The sequence below is a fragment of the Oncorhynchus keta genome, chromosome 6 (genome assembly GCF_023373465.1).
Source record: "Oncorhynchus keta strain PuntledgeMale-10-30-2019 chromosome 6, Oket_V2, whole genome shotgun sequence".
Classification (NCBI taxonomy): Eukaryota; Metazoa; Chordata; class Actinopteri; order Salmoniformes; family Salmonidae; genus Oncorhynchus; species Oncorhynchus keta.
Window position 1 is genome coordinate 14769156 of NC_068426.1, and position 19557 is coordinate 14788712.

The window sequence follows — 19557 nt, forward strand, 5'->3', positions numbered from 1 at the left end:
AGCACATCCTTCAAACTTGTAGTCAGAATACTAGATACAAATGTTTTACATTGCATAGTGTCCATCACATGGGGCGGCAGGGTAGCCTAGTGGTTAGAGCGTGGTTAGAACCGGAAGGTTGCAAGTTCAAACCCCCGAGCTGACAAAGTACAAATCTGCCGTTCTGCCCCTGAACAGGCAGTTAACCCTCTGTTCCTAGGCCGTCATTGAAAATAAGAATTTGTTCTTAACTGACTTGCCTAGTTAAATAAAGGTCAAATAAATATGGAGAGCAAAGTGGGTAAAGAACAGGTAGTTTGGTTTAAATTCTGCTACTTTATGAGTCAATCCATTAAAAAAATTAAAACATGAAACAACTTTACACTATATGCTACTTGAAGCCATGTTGCAAAAATGCTACATTGCAAATAAAAGACTATCCCTAACTGAAACACAGTTGAGAATTACCTTTCGCTGATAGAAATATATAAATGATCTTGAATTCACAACTTTCATCTTATTCATATGGGTTATTAAACCACCATATGTGACAGTATTGCTTCCGTCCCTCTCCTTGCCCCTGCCTGGGCTCAAACCAGGGACACTGCACACATCAACAACTGACACCCTCGAAGCATCGTTACCTATTATTGCTCCACAAAAGGCACAGCCCGTGCAGAGCAAGGGGAACAACTGCTTCAAGGTCTCAGAGCGAGTGACCGATTGAAACACTCATTAGTGCACACCCCGCTAACTAGCTAGCCATTTCACACCGGTTACACACACACCCAATGAAAACCTACAAGACTAAACATGTGGTTTTTAAAGGAAATGTACAACAAAAAATCTAAACAGAAAGGCCTCACCCAACATGGCACTCTTAATGAATCAGTCACTATGGCATCCCTAAATGTTTTCTAACATGAATCATTCAGTATCGGTCAGGTAGAGTAGGACCCTAGAAACAAACCAAAACAATGAAGAACTTATATAAGTTTAAACCTCAAAATATTAAAATATCAATGAGGCATAACTTACAGAATTTGTACATGTTTTATTTAACCTTTACTGAACTAGGCAAGTCAGTTAAGAAGAAATTCTTATTTACAATGATGGCCCAAACCCGGACAATGCTGGACAAATTGTGCACTGCCCTATGGGACTCCCAATCACGGGCAGATGTGATACAGTCTGGAGTCAAACCAGGGACTGTAGTGATGCCTCTTGCACTGAGATGCAGTGCCTTAGACTGCTGCGCCACTCAGGAACCCAAGCACACAGTACCAGTCCAAAGTTGACACACCTACTCATTCCAGGGTTTCTTTATTTATACCATTTTCTACGTTGTAGAATAATAGTGAAGACATCAAAAATATGAAATAACACATATGGAATCATGTAGTAGCCTCATTATTTTAATTTTTTAAAGCAACAAATCAAAATATATTTTATATTTAGCCACCCATTGCATTGATGACAGCTTTGCACACGCTTGGCATTCTCTCAACCAGCTTCATGAGGTAGTCACATGGAATGCATTTCAATTAACATGTGTGCCTTGTTAAAAGTTAATTTGTGGAATTTATTTCCTTCTTAATGCATTTGAGTTGGGTTGTGACAAGGTAGGGGTGGTATACAGAATATGGCCCTATTTGGTCATATTTTGCCATATTATGGCAAGAACAGCTCAAATAAGCAAAGAGAAATGACAGTCCATCATTACTTTAAGACATGATGGTCAGTTAATCCAGAAAATGTCAAGGAAAGTTTCTTCAAGTGCAGTCACAAAAACCATCAAGCGCTATGATGAAACTAGCTCTCATGATGACCGCCACAGGAAAGGAAGACCCAGAGTTACCTCTGTTGCAGAGGATCAGTTCTTTAGAGTTACCAGCCTCAGAAATTGCAGCCCAAATAAATCCTTCAGAGATCAAGAAACAGACACATCTCAACATCAACTGTTCAGAGGAGATTACGTGAATCAGGCCTTCATGGTCGAATTGCTGCAAAGAAACCACTACTAAAGGACACTAACAATAAGAAGAGACTTGCTTGGTCCAAGAACCACGAGCAATGGACATTAGACCAGTCGAAATCAGTCCTTTGGTCTGATGAGTCCAAAACTGCGATTTTTGGTTCTAACCGCCGTGTCTTTGAAAGACGCAAAGTAGGTGAACGGATGGTCTCTGTATGTTGTTCCCACTGTGAAGCATGGAAGAGGAGATGTGATGGTGCTTTGCTGTCAGTGATTTATTTAGAATTCAAGGCACATTTAACCAGCATGGCTACCACAGCATTCTGTAGCGATACGCCATCCCATCTGGTTTGAGCTTAGTGGGACTATCATTTGTTTTTCAACAGGACAATGACCCAACACACCTCCAGGCTGTGTAAGGGCTATTTGACCAAGGAGAGTGATGAAGTGCTGCATCAGATGACCTGACCTCCACAATCATCCGACCTCAACCCAATTGAGATTTTGGGATGAGTTGGACCAGAGAGTGAAGGAAAAGCAACAAACAAGTGCTCAACATATGTGGAAAATCCTTCAAGACTGTTGGAAAAGCATTTCAGGTGAAGCTGGTTGAGAGAATGCTAAAAGTGGGCAAGGCAAAAGGGGCGGCTACTTTGAAGAATTTCAAATATAAAATACATTTTGATTTGTTGAACACTTTTTTTTGGTTAGTACATGATTCCATACGTGTTATTTCATAGTTTTGATGTCTTCACGATTATTCTACAATGTAGAAAATAGTTTTAAAATAAAATTTTAAAAAACAACCCTTGAATGAGTAGGTGTGTTCAAACTCTTGACTGGTACTGTATATGTGAAAGAGCAGGCCATAAAAAATCCATATGTATGTATATATGTATGTGTGTATATATATATATATATATATATATATATAAAACACACACAATAGTCCTATTTCATTGAATAACATTTTAAAATAGAATGTATTCTTGGTTTATGCCTATCAAAAAGGTGTCACATATAAAGGGAGTGTGTGGTTCATAACAGTCTAAATGTGACAACCCACAAGGAACTATGAATCAGCAATAACAAACAAAGTAGGCCTCTAGGTCTATTAAAAAGGTTTATTTAAAGATGCACTATGAAGAAATCACTCCGCTATTTCCGGTTTGCAAACATTCTAATAATTTGTTTAGTCTCAAACTGAAATGATGCAATTAAAGTATAGTGTAGAGAATCATTGTACCATCTAAACCACTGTGAAATATATTTTCCTTAACTGAAAATATTGTAACTTCGGCTGGTGTACAAAACCAAAAGTAAAAGACTTAAACTTTTAAGGACGGGAAGAGTAGAAATTGCACACAGAGCAGATCTGCAGCTTCTTAAGACTTGCTTTCAAATGCGAATGACAGATCGATAACACATTTCTACGTGAATGTGGTCAAGTCGCCCAAAAAGTTACATATTGCAGCTTTAAGGCAACAGAAAGTATCATACGTACGTCAAATGTGTAATATTGTATGAGTAACTTCACAAATCTTGAATCAGCATATCCAAAATGTTGATCCAAAATATCAAACTTGTGATAAGTGTATAAAATGAAGCCATCTACACTGTAATATTGTAACAAGATCTAATAAAAATTACATTTCATCTTAATGTAACATACTTTCATAAACATGGAACCATGTGAGAATGATCAATATATGTAAATGAGTCCCTTGTGTCCTATATTAGCTACTACATTCATCAAATAGGAATGAATTGAGAGCAATTCTTTGTTCCCATTTGACAACAAGAGATTTTAAGAAATGACCAAATCCAGGTCTAACACCCAGGATTCTTTAGAATCAAAAACATGACAACATACTCTATTCGAATGCATATAACTTGTTGAAACAATCAAGTAACAACACATCTTAGCGGGAAAATCCTTAGTTGAAACAATAAAGCGCCACATGACTCTAATTTTGGCAAAAAGCTGAGTGACTGGCCTGGAGAAATGCAAAATATTCAAATTAAATCGACAGAGAAAAGTACTGACCATACAATATATCAAAATTATATTTTTAAGCATGTTTTGAGGCTATACAGTGTTTATTTACATGTACAATGTTTACAAACATTGGTGTAAAATATGCTTATATATGTTGGGTTCTGATGGGGTACAACAGTTGAACTAAGCTCATTAGGCATTTATAAAAGTTACATTCTTCAAGAATCAATGGATAAATATCATATACAGTGTTTATTTACATGTACAATGTTTACAAACATTGGTGTAAAATATGCTTATATATGTTGGGTTCTAAGTCCAAAAATTGATTTAGCAATTGCAGATTGCCCCTTTAAGTCTAGGATAAATCAAATAATGCTCTGTTGTAGAGAAAAATATATATTTTGGTCTTACTCTCACCCCTAGAACCTGGTCACCAGGTTTGACTGTATAGGGCTACCAGACTTACATTATGAGGACTTAGCAATTTTACATGCCCTGCTTGGAATGGTTTACAGTGAAAACTGAGTAGATCACATGAATTATGGTCAACAGCTACTGCCACTAACCTTCTGTTTGCGACCCTCTGGTAAGTAACATGTAGGCATGGACATGCCAGATCAATAATCCTGTACACACTGCAGTAAACGAAGAGAGGTGCTCAGTGCATTGGTTCGCCAATGTCAACAGTGACATTAATGTACAGAGGTGGCCTCTCAACTGATAGAGTACTGTAGGAGCAGGTGTTAAGGCCATCCTTTCTCCAGACTTTAGGTGTCCGTGCTAGCAAACGCATCCTGTGAAGGAGACATTATTTCAGAATGAGATGAATTCAACGACTAATAATATTTAGAATACAGCAAGCTATTTATTATTGATGTGTCCACCGTGACTCACCTGTCTTTATTGATTTCATTGCCGCTATCTCTTTTATGAAATACCATGGTATAGCGTGCTATGAGAGGGGGGGGTCGTATAATTTCCATTTTCTGGAGCTCCACCCTAACAGAGACAAATTAAATCAATCATCAATCAATAACATTCCATATTGACTAAGATGTAATGAGAGATATGCAGAGAGGTCCAACATTTATCAGTGGTCTCACCTGATGCGAAGGTCATCATCCTCCCCACCCCATCCCCAGTAAGTGTTTGAAAAGCCGTTGACTTTGTGAAACTGGTCCTTCGTCATGGCCGTCACCCCTCCAAAGTACCCTTTGTATCGCAATCTACGACAGCAAAAAGACAAAAAACAAGACATTACCGACCTGTCCCCAGAACGCAATTAATAACCGAAATGTTTATGTTTGGACTTGGTAATGAATACTTATATTGATAGCAGCAACATCACTTGTCATACAAAAGCATGGATGCTGTTTTGATGGGCTATAGACATTTACCTGCTTTTAGATACAGTGCCTTGCGAAAGTATTCGGCCCCCTTGAACTTTGCGACCTTTTGCCACATTTCAGGCTTCAAACATATAGATATAAAACTGTATTTTTTTGTGAAGAATCAACAACAAGTGGGACACAATCATGAAGTGGAACAACATTTATTGGATATTTCAAACTTTTTTAACAAATCAAAAACTGAAAAATTGGGCGTGCAAAATTACTTTTCAGCCCCCTTAAGTTAATACTTTGTAGCGCCACCTTTTGCTGCGATTACAGCTGTAAGTCGCTTGGGGTATGTCTCTATCAGTTTTGCACATCGAGAGACTGACATTTTTTCCCATTCCTCCTTGCAGCAGGGACAGGGAAGATGGTTAAAATTGATGGGAAGATGGATGGAGCCAAATACAGGACCATTCTGGAAGAAAACCTGATGGAGTCTGCAAAAGACCTGAGACTGGGACGGAGATTTGTCTTCCAACAAGACAATGATCCAAAACATAAAGCAAAATCTACAATGGAATGGTTCAAAAATAAACATATCCAGGTGTTAGAATGGCCAAGTCAAACTCCAGACCTGAATCCAATCGAGAATCTGTGGAAAGAACTTAAAACTGCTGTTCACAAATGCTCTCCATCCAACCTCACTGAGCTCGAGCTGTTTTGCAAGGAGGAATGGGAAAAAATGTCAGTCTCTCGATGTGCAAAACTGATAGAGACATACCCCAAGCGACTTACAGCTGTAATCGCAGCAAAAGGTGGCGCTACAAAGTATTAACTTAAGGGGGCTGAATAATTTTGCACGCCCAATTTTTCAGTTTTTGATTTGTTTAAAAAAGTTTGAAATATCCAATAAATGTCGTTCCACTTCATGATTGTGTCCCACTTGTTGTTGATTCTTCACAAAAAAATACAGTTTTATATCTTTATGTTTGAAGCCTGAAATGTGGCAAAAGGTCGCAAAGTTCAAGGGGGCCGAATACTTTCGCAAGGCACTGTATAGGTGGATAGGAGTTGAGAGCTGAGATACTTACTTGTACCCTGTGGCGTTCCTGCCGACCACTAAGTGTTTGGGCTGTTGGTCACACTTGTATAGGTTGTAGTCGTTCTCTGGAACCAGATCCACATCATGAAAAACGAAGCAATCCCAATCGTAGTCCTTGAGTGCCTCCAAGTACCCAACATTAAGTAGCTTGGCACGGTTAAACGTCACCTCTCCAGCCTGTCAAAACGAACAAATCAACTACAAACATCAATTTCATATCAGGCTCAAAATCAGTGCAGCACTTTCCCCCATCAATATTCTCCAGTCAAGTGAAACATGTTGAACATTTAAATACTCGTCATGAAACGGTTATACAAATTTGAATTCACTCACAAATTATTAGAGTGAAACTGACATCCTTTTCTGTTACTACACATCATGAGAGTAATACCTGGTGAATGACGTAGATGCTGTAGTGCAGCTGCTGCCTCTGAAGGAAGGGGTGCAGGTGATGCAGGAGGTAGAGGAGGTGTTTCTCCCGGTTACGATGGGGAATGAGGATAGCCACACTCTGCTGGGCGAGGCAGTCTGGAGGCTGGTATTGGCCCTCAGCCACTCCACTGTTCTCACTCTCCACCTCCTTAAGCGTTAGAGAGTCCTTAAATGTGAGGTTTAGGGCTCCTTCTGTAGATAGACAATAGTAGGCATAATGAATAGAGGACGGACGATTAATTAGGGCCGACTTCAAGTTTTCATAACAATAGGTAATCGGCCTTTTTGGACGCCGATTATGGCTGATTACATTGCAATCCACGAGGAGACGGCATGGCAGACTGACCACCTGTTACGCGAGTGCAGCATCAAAAGGACCTTGTGGCTGCAAGGAGCCAAGATAAGTTGCTAGCTAGCATTAAACTTATTTTATTTTAAAAAACAATCTTCACATTATTACTAGTTAACTACACATGGTTGATGATATTACTAGGTTAACTAGCTTGTTCTGCGTTGCATATAATCAATGCGGTGCCTGTTAATTTATCATCGAATCACAGCCTCCAACTTCGCCAAACGGGTGATTTAACAAAAGCGCATTTGCAAAAAAAGCACAATCTTTGCACAAATGTACCTAACCATAAACATCAATGCCTTTCTTAAAATCAACACACAAGTATATATTTTTAAACCTGCATATGTAATTAAAATAAATGTATGTTAGGAGGCAAAATTAACTAGGGAAATTGTGTCACTTCTCTCATTCAGTGCAAGCAGAGTCAGGGTATATGCAGCAGTTTGGGCTGTCTGGCTTGTTACGAACTGTGTGAAGACAATTTCTTCCCAACAAAGAGCGTAATTAATTTGCCAGAATTTTACATAATTATGACATAACATTGAAGGTTGTGCAACGTAAAAGCAATATTTAGACTGATGGTTGCCACCCGTTCGATAAAATTTGGAACGGTTACGTATTTCACAGAAAGAATAAAAGTTTTGTTTTCAAAATGATTGTTTCCGGATTTGACCATATTAATGACCAAAGGCTCGTATTTCTGTGTGGTTTTATTATAATTAAGTATATGATTTGATAGAGCAGTCCGACTGAGCGGTGGTAGGCAGCAGCAGGTCGTAAGCATTCATTCAAACAGCACTTTACTGCATTTTCCAGCAGCTCTTAGCAATGCTTGATGCACAGCATTGTTTATGACTTCAAGATTAGGCTGGCAATAAAGTGTCTATAAGAACATCCAATAGTCAAAGGTATATAAAATACAAATGGTTTAGAGATTAATAGTCCTATAATTCCTATAATAACTACAACCTAAAACTTCTTAACTGGGAATATTGAAGACTCATGTTAAAAGGAACCACCAGCTTTCATATGTTCTCATGTTCTGAGCAAGGAACTTAAAAGTTAGCTTTTTTACATGGCACATATTGCACTTTTACTTTTTTGTTTTGTTTGGGCCATCGACAAACACAAACTGTCTTCAAACTTGAATGTGTTTATGGAAACCCACTGTAATGCTGTGCAATCTGCATCCCATAGGTGTAGGCCTATAGATTGATTCCATATGAAGCCAGGACAAAATAAAAGACAATGATTTGGGGGATTGTCACAATATTTTATCTATAGAATGGTCCTTTGGAGGAAGGATTGTTGACATTTATATCTAAAAGCAGAATAATAATATATCTTTACAAATCCAAGTTGGCATATTTATGACATGTGGGCCTTACCCACCTTACTTTTAGAGTTATGATCCATTTTGTAAACATCACCAACAGAGTGAATGTGAAAATGGATTCAAAATGGTCACCCTATGCTGGTGATTTGTATGATAAGTAATGATACAAGTAAAAGGAGGGCTGTGATTGGTTACATTGTATACTATGCCAATTTCTCTGTATAAAATAGTCCAGAGATCTCACTCTGGAACTTTGATATGGCCGTAGAGTATCTTTTGTTCAACAAATTGGGGATAATCATGTATTTTTTCAAAATTCATGTTTATATATTTTAATATTCATAAATTAATGTAAGAAAATTGTTATTGAATTCAGAATCCTACTCATATTACAGAGCAAGCAGTAAAGCTTCATATACCACCAATCTACGAAACATTACAGAGTCTTTGAGTCCCCAAGCTATTGCGCACAGTGCATATAGCCTTGGATATCAACCACTCAAATTTAGCCTTAATGGGAGTGACCATATAATTATATGGGAGTGAACAACTTAGTACAGTACTTGTCATCATTTAATTTTAGCGAATCACACGACTGAGGCGTGGCTCTGTGCTTGTGGTGTGCTAGAGTACAGGGAGGGTTACACAGAACCCAAACTGGCTGCGCGCATGCACCATCGTGCATGATTTAATTGTCCCCCCACACCAATCGCGACACGCAGGTTAAAATATCAAAAACTCTGAACTAATTACATTAATTTGGGGACAAGTTGAAAAGCATTAAACATTTATGGCAATTTAGCTTGCTGTTGTTAGCAAATTTGTCCAGGGATATAAACATTGAGTTGTTGTTTTACCTGAAATGCACAAAGTCCTTTACTCCGACAATTAATCCACACATAAAATGGTCAACCGAATAGTTTCTAGTTCTCTCCTCCTTCTAGGCTTTTTCTTCTCTTGACTTTATATTGCAATTGGGAACTATCATAAATTAGGTGCATTACCGCCACCGACCTCGTTCGTCTTTGTCACCCACGTGGGTATAACGAGTGAGGAGATGGCACATGGGTACCTGCTTCTATAAACCAATGAGGAGATGGTAGAGGCAGGACTTGCAGCGCGATCTGCGTCATAGATAGAAAGGAGTTCTATTTTAACCCTTGGCAACACAGACGCTCATTGCCGCGCGAGCAGTGTGGGTGCAATAATTGAATAATATAGATTTCTACCTTTATTTTGCAATGCTTGCGCACATGATGCGAGAGGTATAGTCAGCCTGTTAGGGGTAGTGTTGTAGGAGATGATTAAGCCAATGCCTACGTGCCGGGAGATTCTCATGGCTCTCAGTACTGAATAACGAAGGCCAAATTTGACATGTTGGTCCATCAGACTGGGAATGAGATAATCACAGATTGCTACAGTATGTGAAAATAATCAAAACGAGCCATAGCCTAGCAGTGTTAAGGAGTAACAAATGCTTGTTACACAATCCCTACATAAAACATTAAAGTATTTACTTGATTACCAATGTTATTCTCTTCACATTAAGCCACACCGTACATAATGTTCTTTAAAAGGAATGATATAGTAACATGGCATTATCATCGTTCTTTACAAGGAATTATACAGTAACATGGCATCATCAGTATGTAGTTTATAGAAAGACCTGTATCAAGCTTACAATTACATCTGTGGATACTCGGAGTCTGTACTTACGGAGCAGTGGCGATTTCTCAGGACAGCTTTGTTTTGGTGGTGAGGTGTCAGGGAGAGGATTGGAGAAGACCTGTGTCACTGATCTCCACGAATTTCCTTCTCCTCCACTCAGGACCTCAGTATTATCAGCAAGTGTTTGCACTGGCAAAAGGGTTCCCTGAATTGCTTTCACTGTTTCACCGGAAAAAGTGGCGTACCAAGCCAAGACGGAAACGGAGAGCAGCAACAGTATCATATACTTGCACTTGCGGAAAAACATAGACACAGCAGGACAGACTCCCATGGTTTCTCAGTTGTAGATGTTCAGCGTCAAATCCCCCAAAATGTGGTAGGCTTCAGTCTTGGTTTACGACATCTAGTTCTCCTCTGCAGCAGCCACAGAAGGAATAACTGGGTAAAGAGCACCAGTACCCCTGATCACTCATCCCATGATGACACAACATTCTGAGGAAGTTTCATAATCATTGTCACTAATGTAAAAATAAAAAGCATTAGGCCTACTTTTAATTATTTTGTTGATTTTCCACTGGTGCAAAGTTTAAATTCAGAGAAAATCCAGTCCATGTGAACGAAGGTGGGTCACTCAATTCTTCTGCCTGTTGTACCTGGACATGAATTAAGAAATATTTACATTTTCATCGACACTACCTACTTGCATTTATACCATTCCACCAGGGCATTATGCCACAACTAGCCTTGGGCACCCAGGCTTCAGTGAATGCCTGTGACAGAGGCTTATGCGACAACAGAATTCACAGTAGGCTACTTTACCTTGGCTGTACACTCATCTGTGGTGTTTAATCTATATACTCCCGCCACCCAAAAGGAAAAGTAACTGAAGTGGAACAATTCTCTTTTCCTCTTCACTCACATCTGTTTGTTCTTTGGTTTCATGTTGTTGACACGGCTTCAAGCCATTGTCTTTCAATGCACACAATTCATGGATGTCCTGGATAGTAATCCTAGGCTGTAATTGTAGACTGCTTTTGTGTGTGCTTAGCTTAAAACACATCACATTGCCAAATTGTTCTTATTTCTCCTTCTCTTCACATAACCAAAATGGGATACCTATAATCCTAATCTAAACTGTGTTTAGGCAAGCTAAAATGACTAAAGAACAGGCCCATGACAAAAAAACAACTAGTTGATGTAAAATGGTAACTTTACAAATTGGCAGCTAACTTGTTAGCTAGCTACCTATTAGGTGGAATTGAAACATGACATAGCTAGTAGCCTTCTGCCAAACTGTTGTGACAGAGTGAATGTATTTGTTTTTTGAATGCTGCCTGCTACACATTCAATGTTACTCAAACTGGCAGTAGCTAGCTAACGTTGACTAGATTGGTGTCGACATATTTTGGGTGGTCAAAGTTGGAAATAGTTGATTAAGCACCACGCAAAATTAAATACTACGTTCACCTGATTTGCAAACTCTGAACAGTGACACATACTTTAGAAGATGACAAATGGTTGCAGTGTTATGCAACCAAGAGGCTAGCAGATAGCTAACTAGCTAGCAGTAAGTAGCTCGTGGAGTGTATCGTTATCCAATGCAAATAGCATTGTAACGTTAGTTAGCTAGCCAGCTAACCGCTACTGCGACCATTGTGTCAGATAGCTATCAAGGTAGAAATTAAATCCCAAAATACAAGTTACGTTTTTACGCAGCATTTGCCGTTTTTAACGACAAAATATTTTTTTCTTGTAGAAGGAAGATGTCTTGCCTGTGAGATGCCTCGAGTTCTGATGTTGTTTTGGGCTGGATCCTGGCTGGCTACTACTTTCGCAAACATCGTTACGTGGAAGGATGTGAGCGTTTGGACCAGGTTCAAGACTCATGCCGGGTTCAAAAGAACTTTGAACTCGGAAAAATACGTGGTCAAATATTTTATCTTCGGAAAATCGGGGTTCTAGAGATTTGTAATTCCGAGTTGGATGACCGTTCAAACCGATTTTCCCAGTCGGAAGGCAGATAATTCCGAGTTCCCAGTTGTTTTGAACGCGGCACCACAAGTGAACATGAAGGGAGGGTTGGTTATGCGATTATAATGACAGAACTACATGAGTTTGTATTTTGAATTTCGTGGTTGCAAGTCAAATTGGCAAATGTGTCATTTAATTTTGCAAGTTTATATCATAATGCGTGACAAATTAAACAACGATCACAAACGTGTAACTTTACATTTGAATGCATTCAATAAGATTTGTAAGGACAATTGTAAGAATTATTACAAAGCCATTTACGAGTTTGAATATTCTGCTGTGAATCAAAAATTAATTTGCAAATTTTGAATCTGCGCACGCTCTGAATTCTGTGACATTCCCATTGCTTAATTCCACTGTTTATTGATTAATTGGTGACTGAAAAAGTTGGCATGGTGGAGAAAGGCTGCATGTTGTCAGATGTTTAAATTACCATAGTAGTTAGTAAAAATGTGAAAAACAATTGGCGTGCGAGTTTCAGTGGCCTTACAGGTTCGTTACAAATTGGTGACAGAGGTGGGATCAGCACATCAACTAGCGAGCTTGGCTAACTTTAGCTGGTTAGCTGCCTGGAGTCCAAGATCGGGGCTTGAACACACGCTTTTTTTTTACAGAGCTCCGCACCAAACTTAAGAAAGATTGTGAAAAAAAACTAGTTTACAGTCATTACTATTTTTATTTGTTCAAGATAAGAACTTTCCTGTGACTGGAATAAGAATTGGATCATTTATTTCTGCATGCGAAGTCGTGACCAAAAAAAAGAAAGGAAGAAGCTACCCGTACTATTGCTAATCAACAAGAGAGAAACGTGCTTATAGACAACTGCCATAACTACGCTTGCCCTATGGATAATATCATGCTTTCGAATGCTGTTGAAGATGACGAATTCCCCTCTTTACCGGTTACTCCGTCCAAACCTCCACCCTCCAAAAAAAACAACGTGAACTCTGACATCGTGACTACCCTCTCCTTATCAATGCCAGGTCTGAAGCCATTGAGAAAATGGTAGGCGTGAACACCATGGTTATCAAAGGCTTGAAAAAGACTGTGGAGTTTGTATGTGGTGAAATCAAGGATGTGAAAACGAGAGTGGCAAAAGTTGAAAAAAGTGTGAAAAGAATAACATTGTCTACCATAGACATCTCACTGATCTGGAACAATACACAAGAAGATGGAAGCTGAGACTAACACGGAACCCGAACCAGCTGCGCAAATGCGCCATCGTGCAGAAATTTATATTGTCCCCAAACGCGATCACGACATGCAGGTTAAAATATCAAAACTAAACCAATTCCATTAATTTGGGAATAGGTCGAAAAGCATTAAACATTTATGTCAATTTAGCTAGTTAGCTTGCACTTGCTGGCTAATTTGTCCTATTTAGCTAGCTTGAAGTTGCTAGCTAATTTGTTCTGGGATATAAACATTGAGTTGTTATTTTACCTGAAATGCACAAGGTCTATGCGGGAGGCGGATGGTTAAAGAACGCCTTGCATGGCTAAACATGGAGTTTTCTAGCTGAAGTATATGTTCATTAAAAGTAGTTAAACCTACGCCCCGGTTTGTCATTATATAAGGAACAAACATAACATGGTGTCAGATTGGTAGTCGCTATGACGAGACAAAGATAAGAGAGAAGTAACTCTGCAAATTTCCGTGACGAAAATGGAACATTCTACCACAAGTCAAGTGACGTGAGTAGTCGAAGATGCTAGCTTGCAAGAGCGAGGTCAACAAGCCGCAGCAGCGAGAGCGACAGCAGCGAGAGCGAGGCTGCATTGGAATCTGTTGACGAGCAAGTTGATGAGCAACATAAGAGAAATTTACACTGTTCCTGTTCTCCGTCATGGATAGGCTTAGTCCTCCTACTCCTATGCAGTTAACAGGCAATTTAGCTTACAATTGGAAACAAACAGAGATTCAATATCTACCTAGCAGCCAGTGGTGCAGGGGGAGATGATGACAAATTGAAAGCTTCCATTTTTCTGCATGTTATTGGAGAGGATGCATTGGACAGTTACAATAGCTTTCAGCAAGACGAGGCAAACTTGACATTGACTGTGCTAATGGCTAAATTTTAGGAGTACTTTGTACCAAGCCAGAACGTCACGTTTGAGAGATACAATTTTTTCTCTCATGTTCAGAAACGGAGTCAGTCTTGACCAGTATTTGGCTGAGCTGAACACACTGAGCAAAACGTGTGAATTTCAAAATCTGAAAGACTCACTAGTGAAAGACAGGATAGTCTGTGGCATACTTGATAATGGACTCAAGGAGAGATTGCTGCGTGAGCAAGATTTAACTTTGGATAAAGCAGTGAATATGTGTCAAGCAGCTGAAACCACCAGAGCACAAGCTAAAGAGACAACACTGATAGGATGGCCTGCACAGAAAAACAACTGTCCACGGAGAATACAGGATTACTGGATGTGCAGAGCAGAGCTCACCGTTGTGAATGACATAGTGTTCAAAGGCAACAAGATTGTCATTCCCATGACACTACGCAAATAAATGCTACAGAAAATACACAAGGGCCACTTGGGTGAGGAAAAATGCAAACGACGAGCACGAGAAGCAATGTACTGGCCAAGAATGAACCAGGAAATCAGCCAGACCACTGCTTCATGTGAACTGTGTTTGATCTACATGCCAAATCAGCAAGCAGAGCCACTAATGCCTCATCCAGTACCCAACAGACCCTACTACAAAGTTGGAGTTGACCTTTTTGACTGCAATGGCAAAAGTCACATTGTTGTTACCGACTACTACTCAAACTACTGTGAAGTAGCAACACTGCCAACGACCTCCAGCAAAGCTGTAATCACCTACCTGAAATCAGTCTTTGTAAGACATGGGGTTACGTCTGAACTGTACTCGGACAATGGCCCGCAGTTTAAGTTATGAATTCCGATCGTTCGCTAACGGGATTCTGACACAACACCTCCAGCCCCAACTACCCAAGGTCCAACAGCTTAGCAGAGAGTTCAGTCAAAATTGTCAAAGGTCTGATGAAAAAGGCACACGATGGAAAGGAGGATTTCCTAAAAAATCTGATGACCTACCGCAGCGCACCGCTGCAGAACGGACTTTCACCTGCACAAATGTTGATGGGACGTCGCATCAGAACCAGCCTTCCATGAGAACCAACCTTCCATCAGAACCAACCTTCCATCCATGAGAACTTGCTAACACCCAGAGGTGCTCAGAAAGTCAAACTCGCAAAGGAGAAACAGAAAGACAAACAAAAACAGCGACGCAACAAAATTGCAAGACACTTACCTGAACTGAAACATGGAGATCATGTACGACTCCGAGATATCACTACAGGAACCTGGATGCAGCAAGGGTGTGTGCAGAGAGAAGTTGCACCACGATCCTATGAGATCCAAACGGAGCATGGATCACAACTGAGACGAAACAGAGTGGATCTAAGGTTTCAGCCATTCACTCACGGGACTGAGGATCATCAGGAGGATACTGCTGAAGCGTCAAATGCCTTTAGAAATGGACAATTCAGTCAGAACACTGACAATGAACGCTGTCCAACTGTTTCAGGAAGCACTTCAGCAGAACGACCAAAAAGGACTGTCAGAGCCCCTGAAAGGCTTATTGAGAATAGCTAAAAAAAAAAATATTTTAAAAAAGGGGCACCTGGACTGAATGTTTGGTTTATGTGAAAAGAAATCAGCCCAGTCAAAACTGTTCGCTGCTCTGGCTCCCCAATGGTGGAACAAACTCCCTCACGACGCCAGGACAGCGGAGTCAATCACCACCTTCCGGAGACACCTGAAACCCCACCTCTTTAAGGAATACCTAGGATAGGATAAAGTAATCCTTCTCACCCCCCTTAAAAGATTTAGATGCACTATTGTAAAGTGGCTGTTCCACTGGATGTCATAAGGTGAATGCACCAATTTGTAAGTCACTCTGGATAAGAGCATCTGCTAAATGACGTAAATGTAAATGAAATAGGGCCACAATAGAGTATTGTTGGACAGACTATTTAGTTGAAAAAATATTTATTTTTCAGGAAAAGAAATTGGGGAAAGAAATGTGTGTTATTGAAAATGGCATGTTATGCAGGTTGAGTAAACACATGTGATGTGACATGTGTAGTTACATAGAAAAGTAGTTTTCTTTTAAAAGAAAGAAAATGTGTTGTTTTGTGTTCAAACATTTAAACTACGTTACCCAGCAGGCTACTTGGGAGGCGGATGGTTAAAGAACGCCTTGCATGGCTAAACATGGAGTTTTCTAGCTGAAGTATATGTTCGTTAAACCTACACCCCGGTTTGTTATTATATAAGGAACAAACATAACACTCTACACAATCCACACATAAAATGGTCAACCGAATCGTTTCTAGTCCGCTCTCCTCCTTCCAGGATTTTTCATCTTTGAGCTTATATGGTGATTGGCATCTAAACTTTCATAGTATTACTACACCTACCGGCAACACAGTTCGTCTTTCAATCACCCACGTGGGTATAACCAATGTGTAACGGAATTCCTCTTCTTCAGAAGAGGAGTAGCAAGGGTCAGACCAATGTGCAGCGTGGTAAGTGTCCATAATGATATATTTAATAAATCAACAGAACACTGAACAAAAGTAAAAACAAACTTCTAGGGCCTCCCGGGTGGCGCAGTGGACAGACTGCTGGCGCTGTACTGCAGCGCCAGCTGTGCCATCAGAGTCCCTGGGTTCGCGCCCAGGCTCTGTCGTAACGGGCCGCGACCGGGAGGTCCGTGGGGCTACGCACAATTGGCCTAGCGTCATCCGGGTTAGGGAGGGATTGGTCGGTAGGGATGTCCTTGTCTCATCGCGCACCAGCGACTCCTGTGGCGGGCCGGGCGCAGTGCACGCTAATCAAGGTTGCCAGGTGCGCAGTGTTTCCTCCGACACATTGGTGCAGCTGGCTTCCGGGTTGAATGCACGCTGTGTTAAGAAGCAGTGCGGCTTGGTTGGGTTGTGTATCGGAGGACTTTCAACCTTCGTCTCTTCCGAGCCCATACGGGAGTTGTAGCGATGAGACAAGATAGTAGCTACTGTAACAATTGGAGACCACGAAATTGGGGAAAAAAAGTGGTAAAATTAAAATTTAATTAAATTCAAATAAAAACAAACAACCGAAACAGTCTCGTATAGTGAAAACACTAAGACAGGATACAACCACCCACAAAACACAATAGAAAACAGCCTACCTAAATATGGCTCCCAATCAGAGACAACGACTGACACCTGCCTCTGATTGAGAACCATACTAGGCCAAACACATAGAAATATAACAGAACAAAACATAGAAAAACAATATAGAATGCCCACCCCAACTCAAGCCCTGACCAACTAAAATAAAGACATAAAAAAGGAACTAAGGTCCGAACCTGACACAATGAGCAGAGGGTACGTGGATACCTGCTTCTATAAACCAATGATGGGAGAGGCAGGACTTGCAACGCGATCTGTGTCAGAAATAGAAAGGAGTTCTATTTTAGCCCTTGGCAATGTCGATGCGCGCCAGCCTGTGTGGGTGCAATAATTGAATAACATAGATTTCTAAATGTATTTTGCAACTCTTGCGCACGCGACGAGGTGCGCCAGAGGTGGAGAATGAGGATGTGCGAGGAGAGGCTATCCGCATCTGCCAAGAAGTTATGCCTGCAGAGAAGAACAAAGTTGGTGATACCATCGATGTTGTGCATCACCTCGGCAAGAAGCAACAGCAAAACGATTCAAGACCAAGGGGTATCACCATCCTCTTCACTGCCAGATTCTACCGGGATGCTGTCTGGAAAGCTGCTAGGAAGAACCCCTTCCTTCAGAGCCATGGTATGTGTTTCGCAGAGCATCTCAGCCCAGAGGACTTAGAAAGAAGGAACAAGTTGTGGCCCACGACCAAGAAAGCACGAAATGAGGGAAAGGCTGCTTACTTCGTCGGAGGACGAGGCTTCATCAACAGTCCAGAAATGTATATTCCTCCCTAGAATCTCACCAGAAGGAACATATTGATGGTTTCGGCCATGGTATTGTCATTTTCCTTGTATTGATTAATGTTACCTAACATGCATCAGGTGACTATTTTTCGGAATACTCAGGTTCCTCAATTTATTAGTTTGTTCTTGTATGACCAGAAGGCCTAAATTATTTACAAACTTACGAAGAAGACTGAAAGTTGTATTTATGTTTTATGTATACAGTAACTAAGATACTGTTTTAAAGGGCATACAGGTCTGCTCTGACTTTACACGGTTATTGTTCTATTTAGTTATTAATACTTATTTCCAAGTGAAAAAGGTCTTAGGAACATACAATAGTTGGTGATATATAATAGTGGTTTGTAGGTGTTATTTGGTTGTATATAATAGTGGTATATAGGTGTTAGTTGGTGGTATATCATAGTGGTATATAGGTGTTAGTTGGTGGTATATCATAGTGGTATATAGGTGTTAGTTGGTGTTATATAATAGTGATATATAGATTTTAGTTGGTGGAATATCATAGTGGTATATAATAGTGGTATGTATGCTTTAGTTGGTGATATGTAATAGTGGTATAAAGGTGTTAGTTGATGGTATGTAGGTGTTAATTGGTGGTATATAATAGTAGTATATATGTGTTAGTTGGTGGTATATAATAGTGGTATATAATTGTGGAATGCGGGTGTTAGTTGGTGCTATATAATAGTGGTATGTAGGTGTTAGTTGGTGGAATATAATAGTGGTTTAAAGGTGTTAGCTGGTGGTATATAATAGCTGTATATAGGTGTTGGTTGGTGGTATATAATAGCAGTTTTTAGGTTTTAGATGGTGGTATATAATAGTGGTATGTAGGTGTTAGTTGGTGGTATATAATAGTGGTACACAATTGTGGTATATAGGTGTTAGTTGGTGGTATCTAATGGTGGTATATAGGTGTTAGTTGGTGGTATATAAGTGGTATGTAGGTGTTAGTTGGTGTTATATAATGGTGGTATGTAGTTGTTAGTTGGTGGTATATAATAGTGGTATGTAGTTGTTAGTTGGTGGTATATAATAGTGGTATGTAGGTGTTTGTTGGTGGTATATAAGTGTTAGTTGGTTGTATATAATAGTGGTATATTGGTGTTAGTTGGTGGTATATAATAGTAATATATAAGTGTGGAATGCAGGTGTTAGTTGGTGCTGTATAATAGTTATATATAGGTGTTAGTTGGTGGTGTATAACAGTTGTATGTTGGTGTTAGTTGGTGGTATATAATAGTGGTATATAGGTGTTAGTTGGTGTTATATTATAGTTGTATATAATATTGGTATATATGTGTTAGTTGGTGGTATATAATAGTGGTATTTAATAGTGGTATATAGGT

General features: G+C 39.8%; 2 protein-coding genes across 4 annotated transcripts in view; one reads left to right on the forward strand and one right to left on the reverse strand.

Moving 5' to 3' along the window:
- LOC118385023 (uroplakin-1b-like) overlaps nt 1–12033 on the forward strand; it is a 33642-nt gene extending 21609 nt beyond the window's left edge. Inside the window, exon 8 of the mRNA XM_052520823.1 lies at nt 11940–12033. Coding sequence (XP_052376783.1) covers nt 11940–11978 — 39 coding nt within the window. The 3' untranslated portion in view covers nt 11979–12033. The remainder of the gene's footprint in view (nt 1–11939) is intronic.
- b4galt4 (UDP-Gal:betaGlcNAc beta 1,4- galactosyltransferase, polypeptide 4) lies at nt 3064–12001 on the reverse strand. Of its 3 annotated transcripts, none has more exons than XM_035771800.2 (7): nt 11956–12001; nt 10232–10836; nt 6784–7016; nt 6382–6569; nt 5060–5182; nt 4851–4955; nt 3064–4750 (listed from the first exon to the last, which is right to left on the reverse strand). In XM_035771800.2, exons 2-7 carry the CDS (start codon nt 10512–10514, stop codon nt 4615–4617), a joined length of 1068 nt encoding a protein of 355 aa, XP_035627693.1. In that variant the 5' UTR covers nt 10515–10836; nt 11956–12001; the 3' UTR covers nt 3064–4614. The 3 variants fall into 3 exon arrangements, with proteins under 3 accessions (XP_035627693.1, XP_035627694.1, XP_052376781.1); XM_035771801.1 differs by lacking the exon at nt 11956–12001 and having other exon boundaries at nt 10232–10621; nt 10733–10840; XM_052520821.1 differs by lacking the exon at nt 11956–12001 and having other exon boundaries at nt 10232–10597; nt 10733–10839.
- Nucleotides 12034–19557: the final 7524 nt, after the last annotated feature.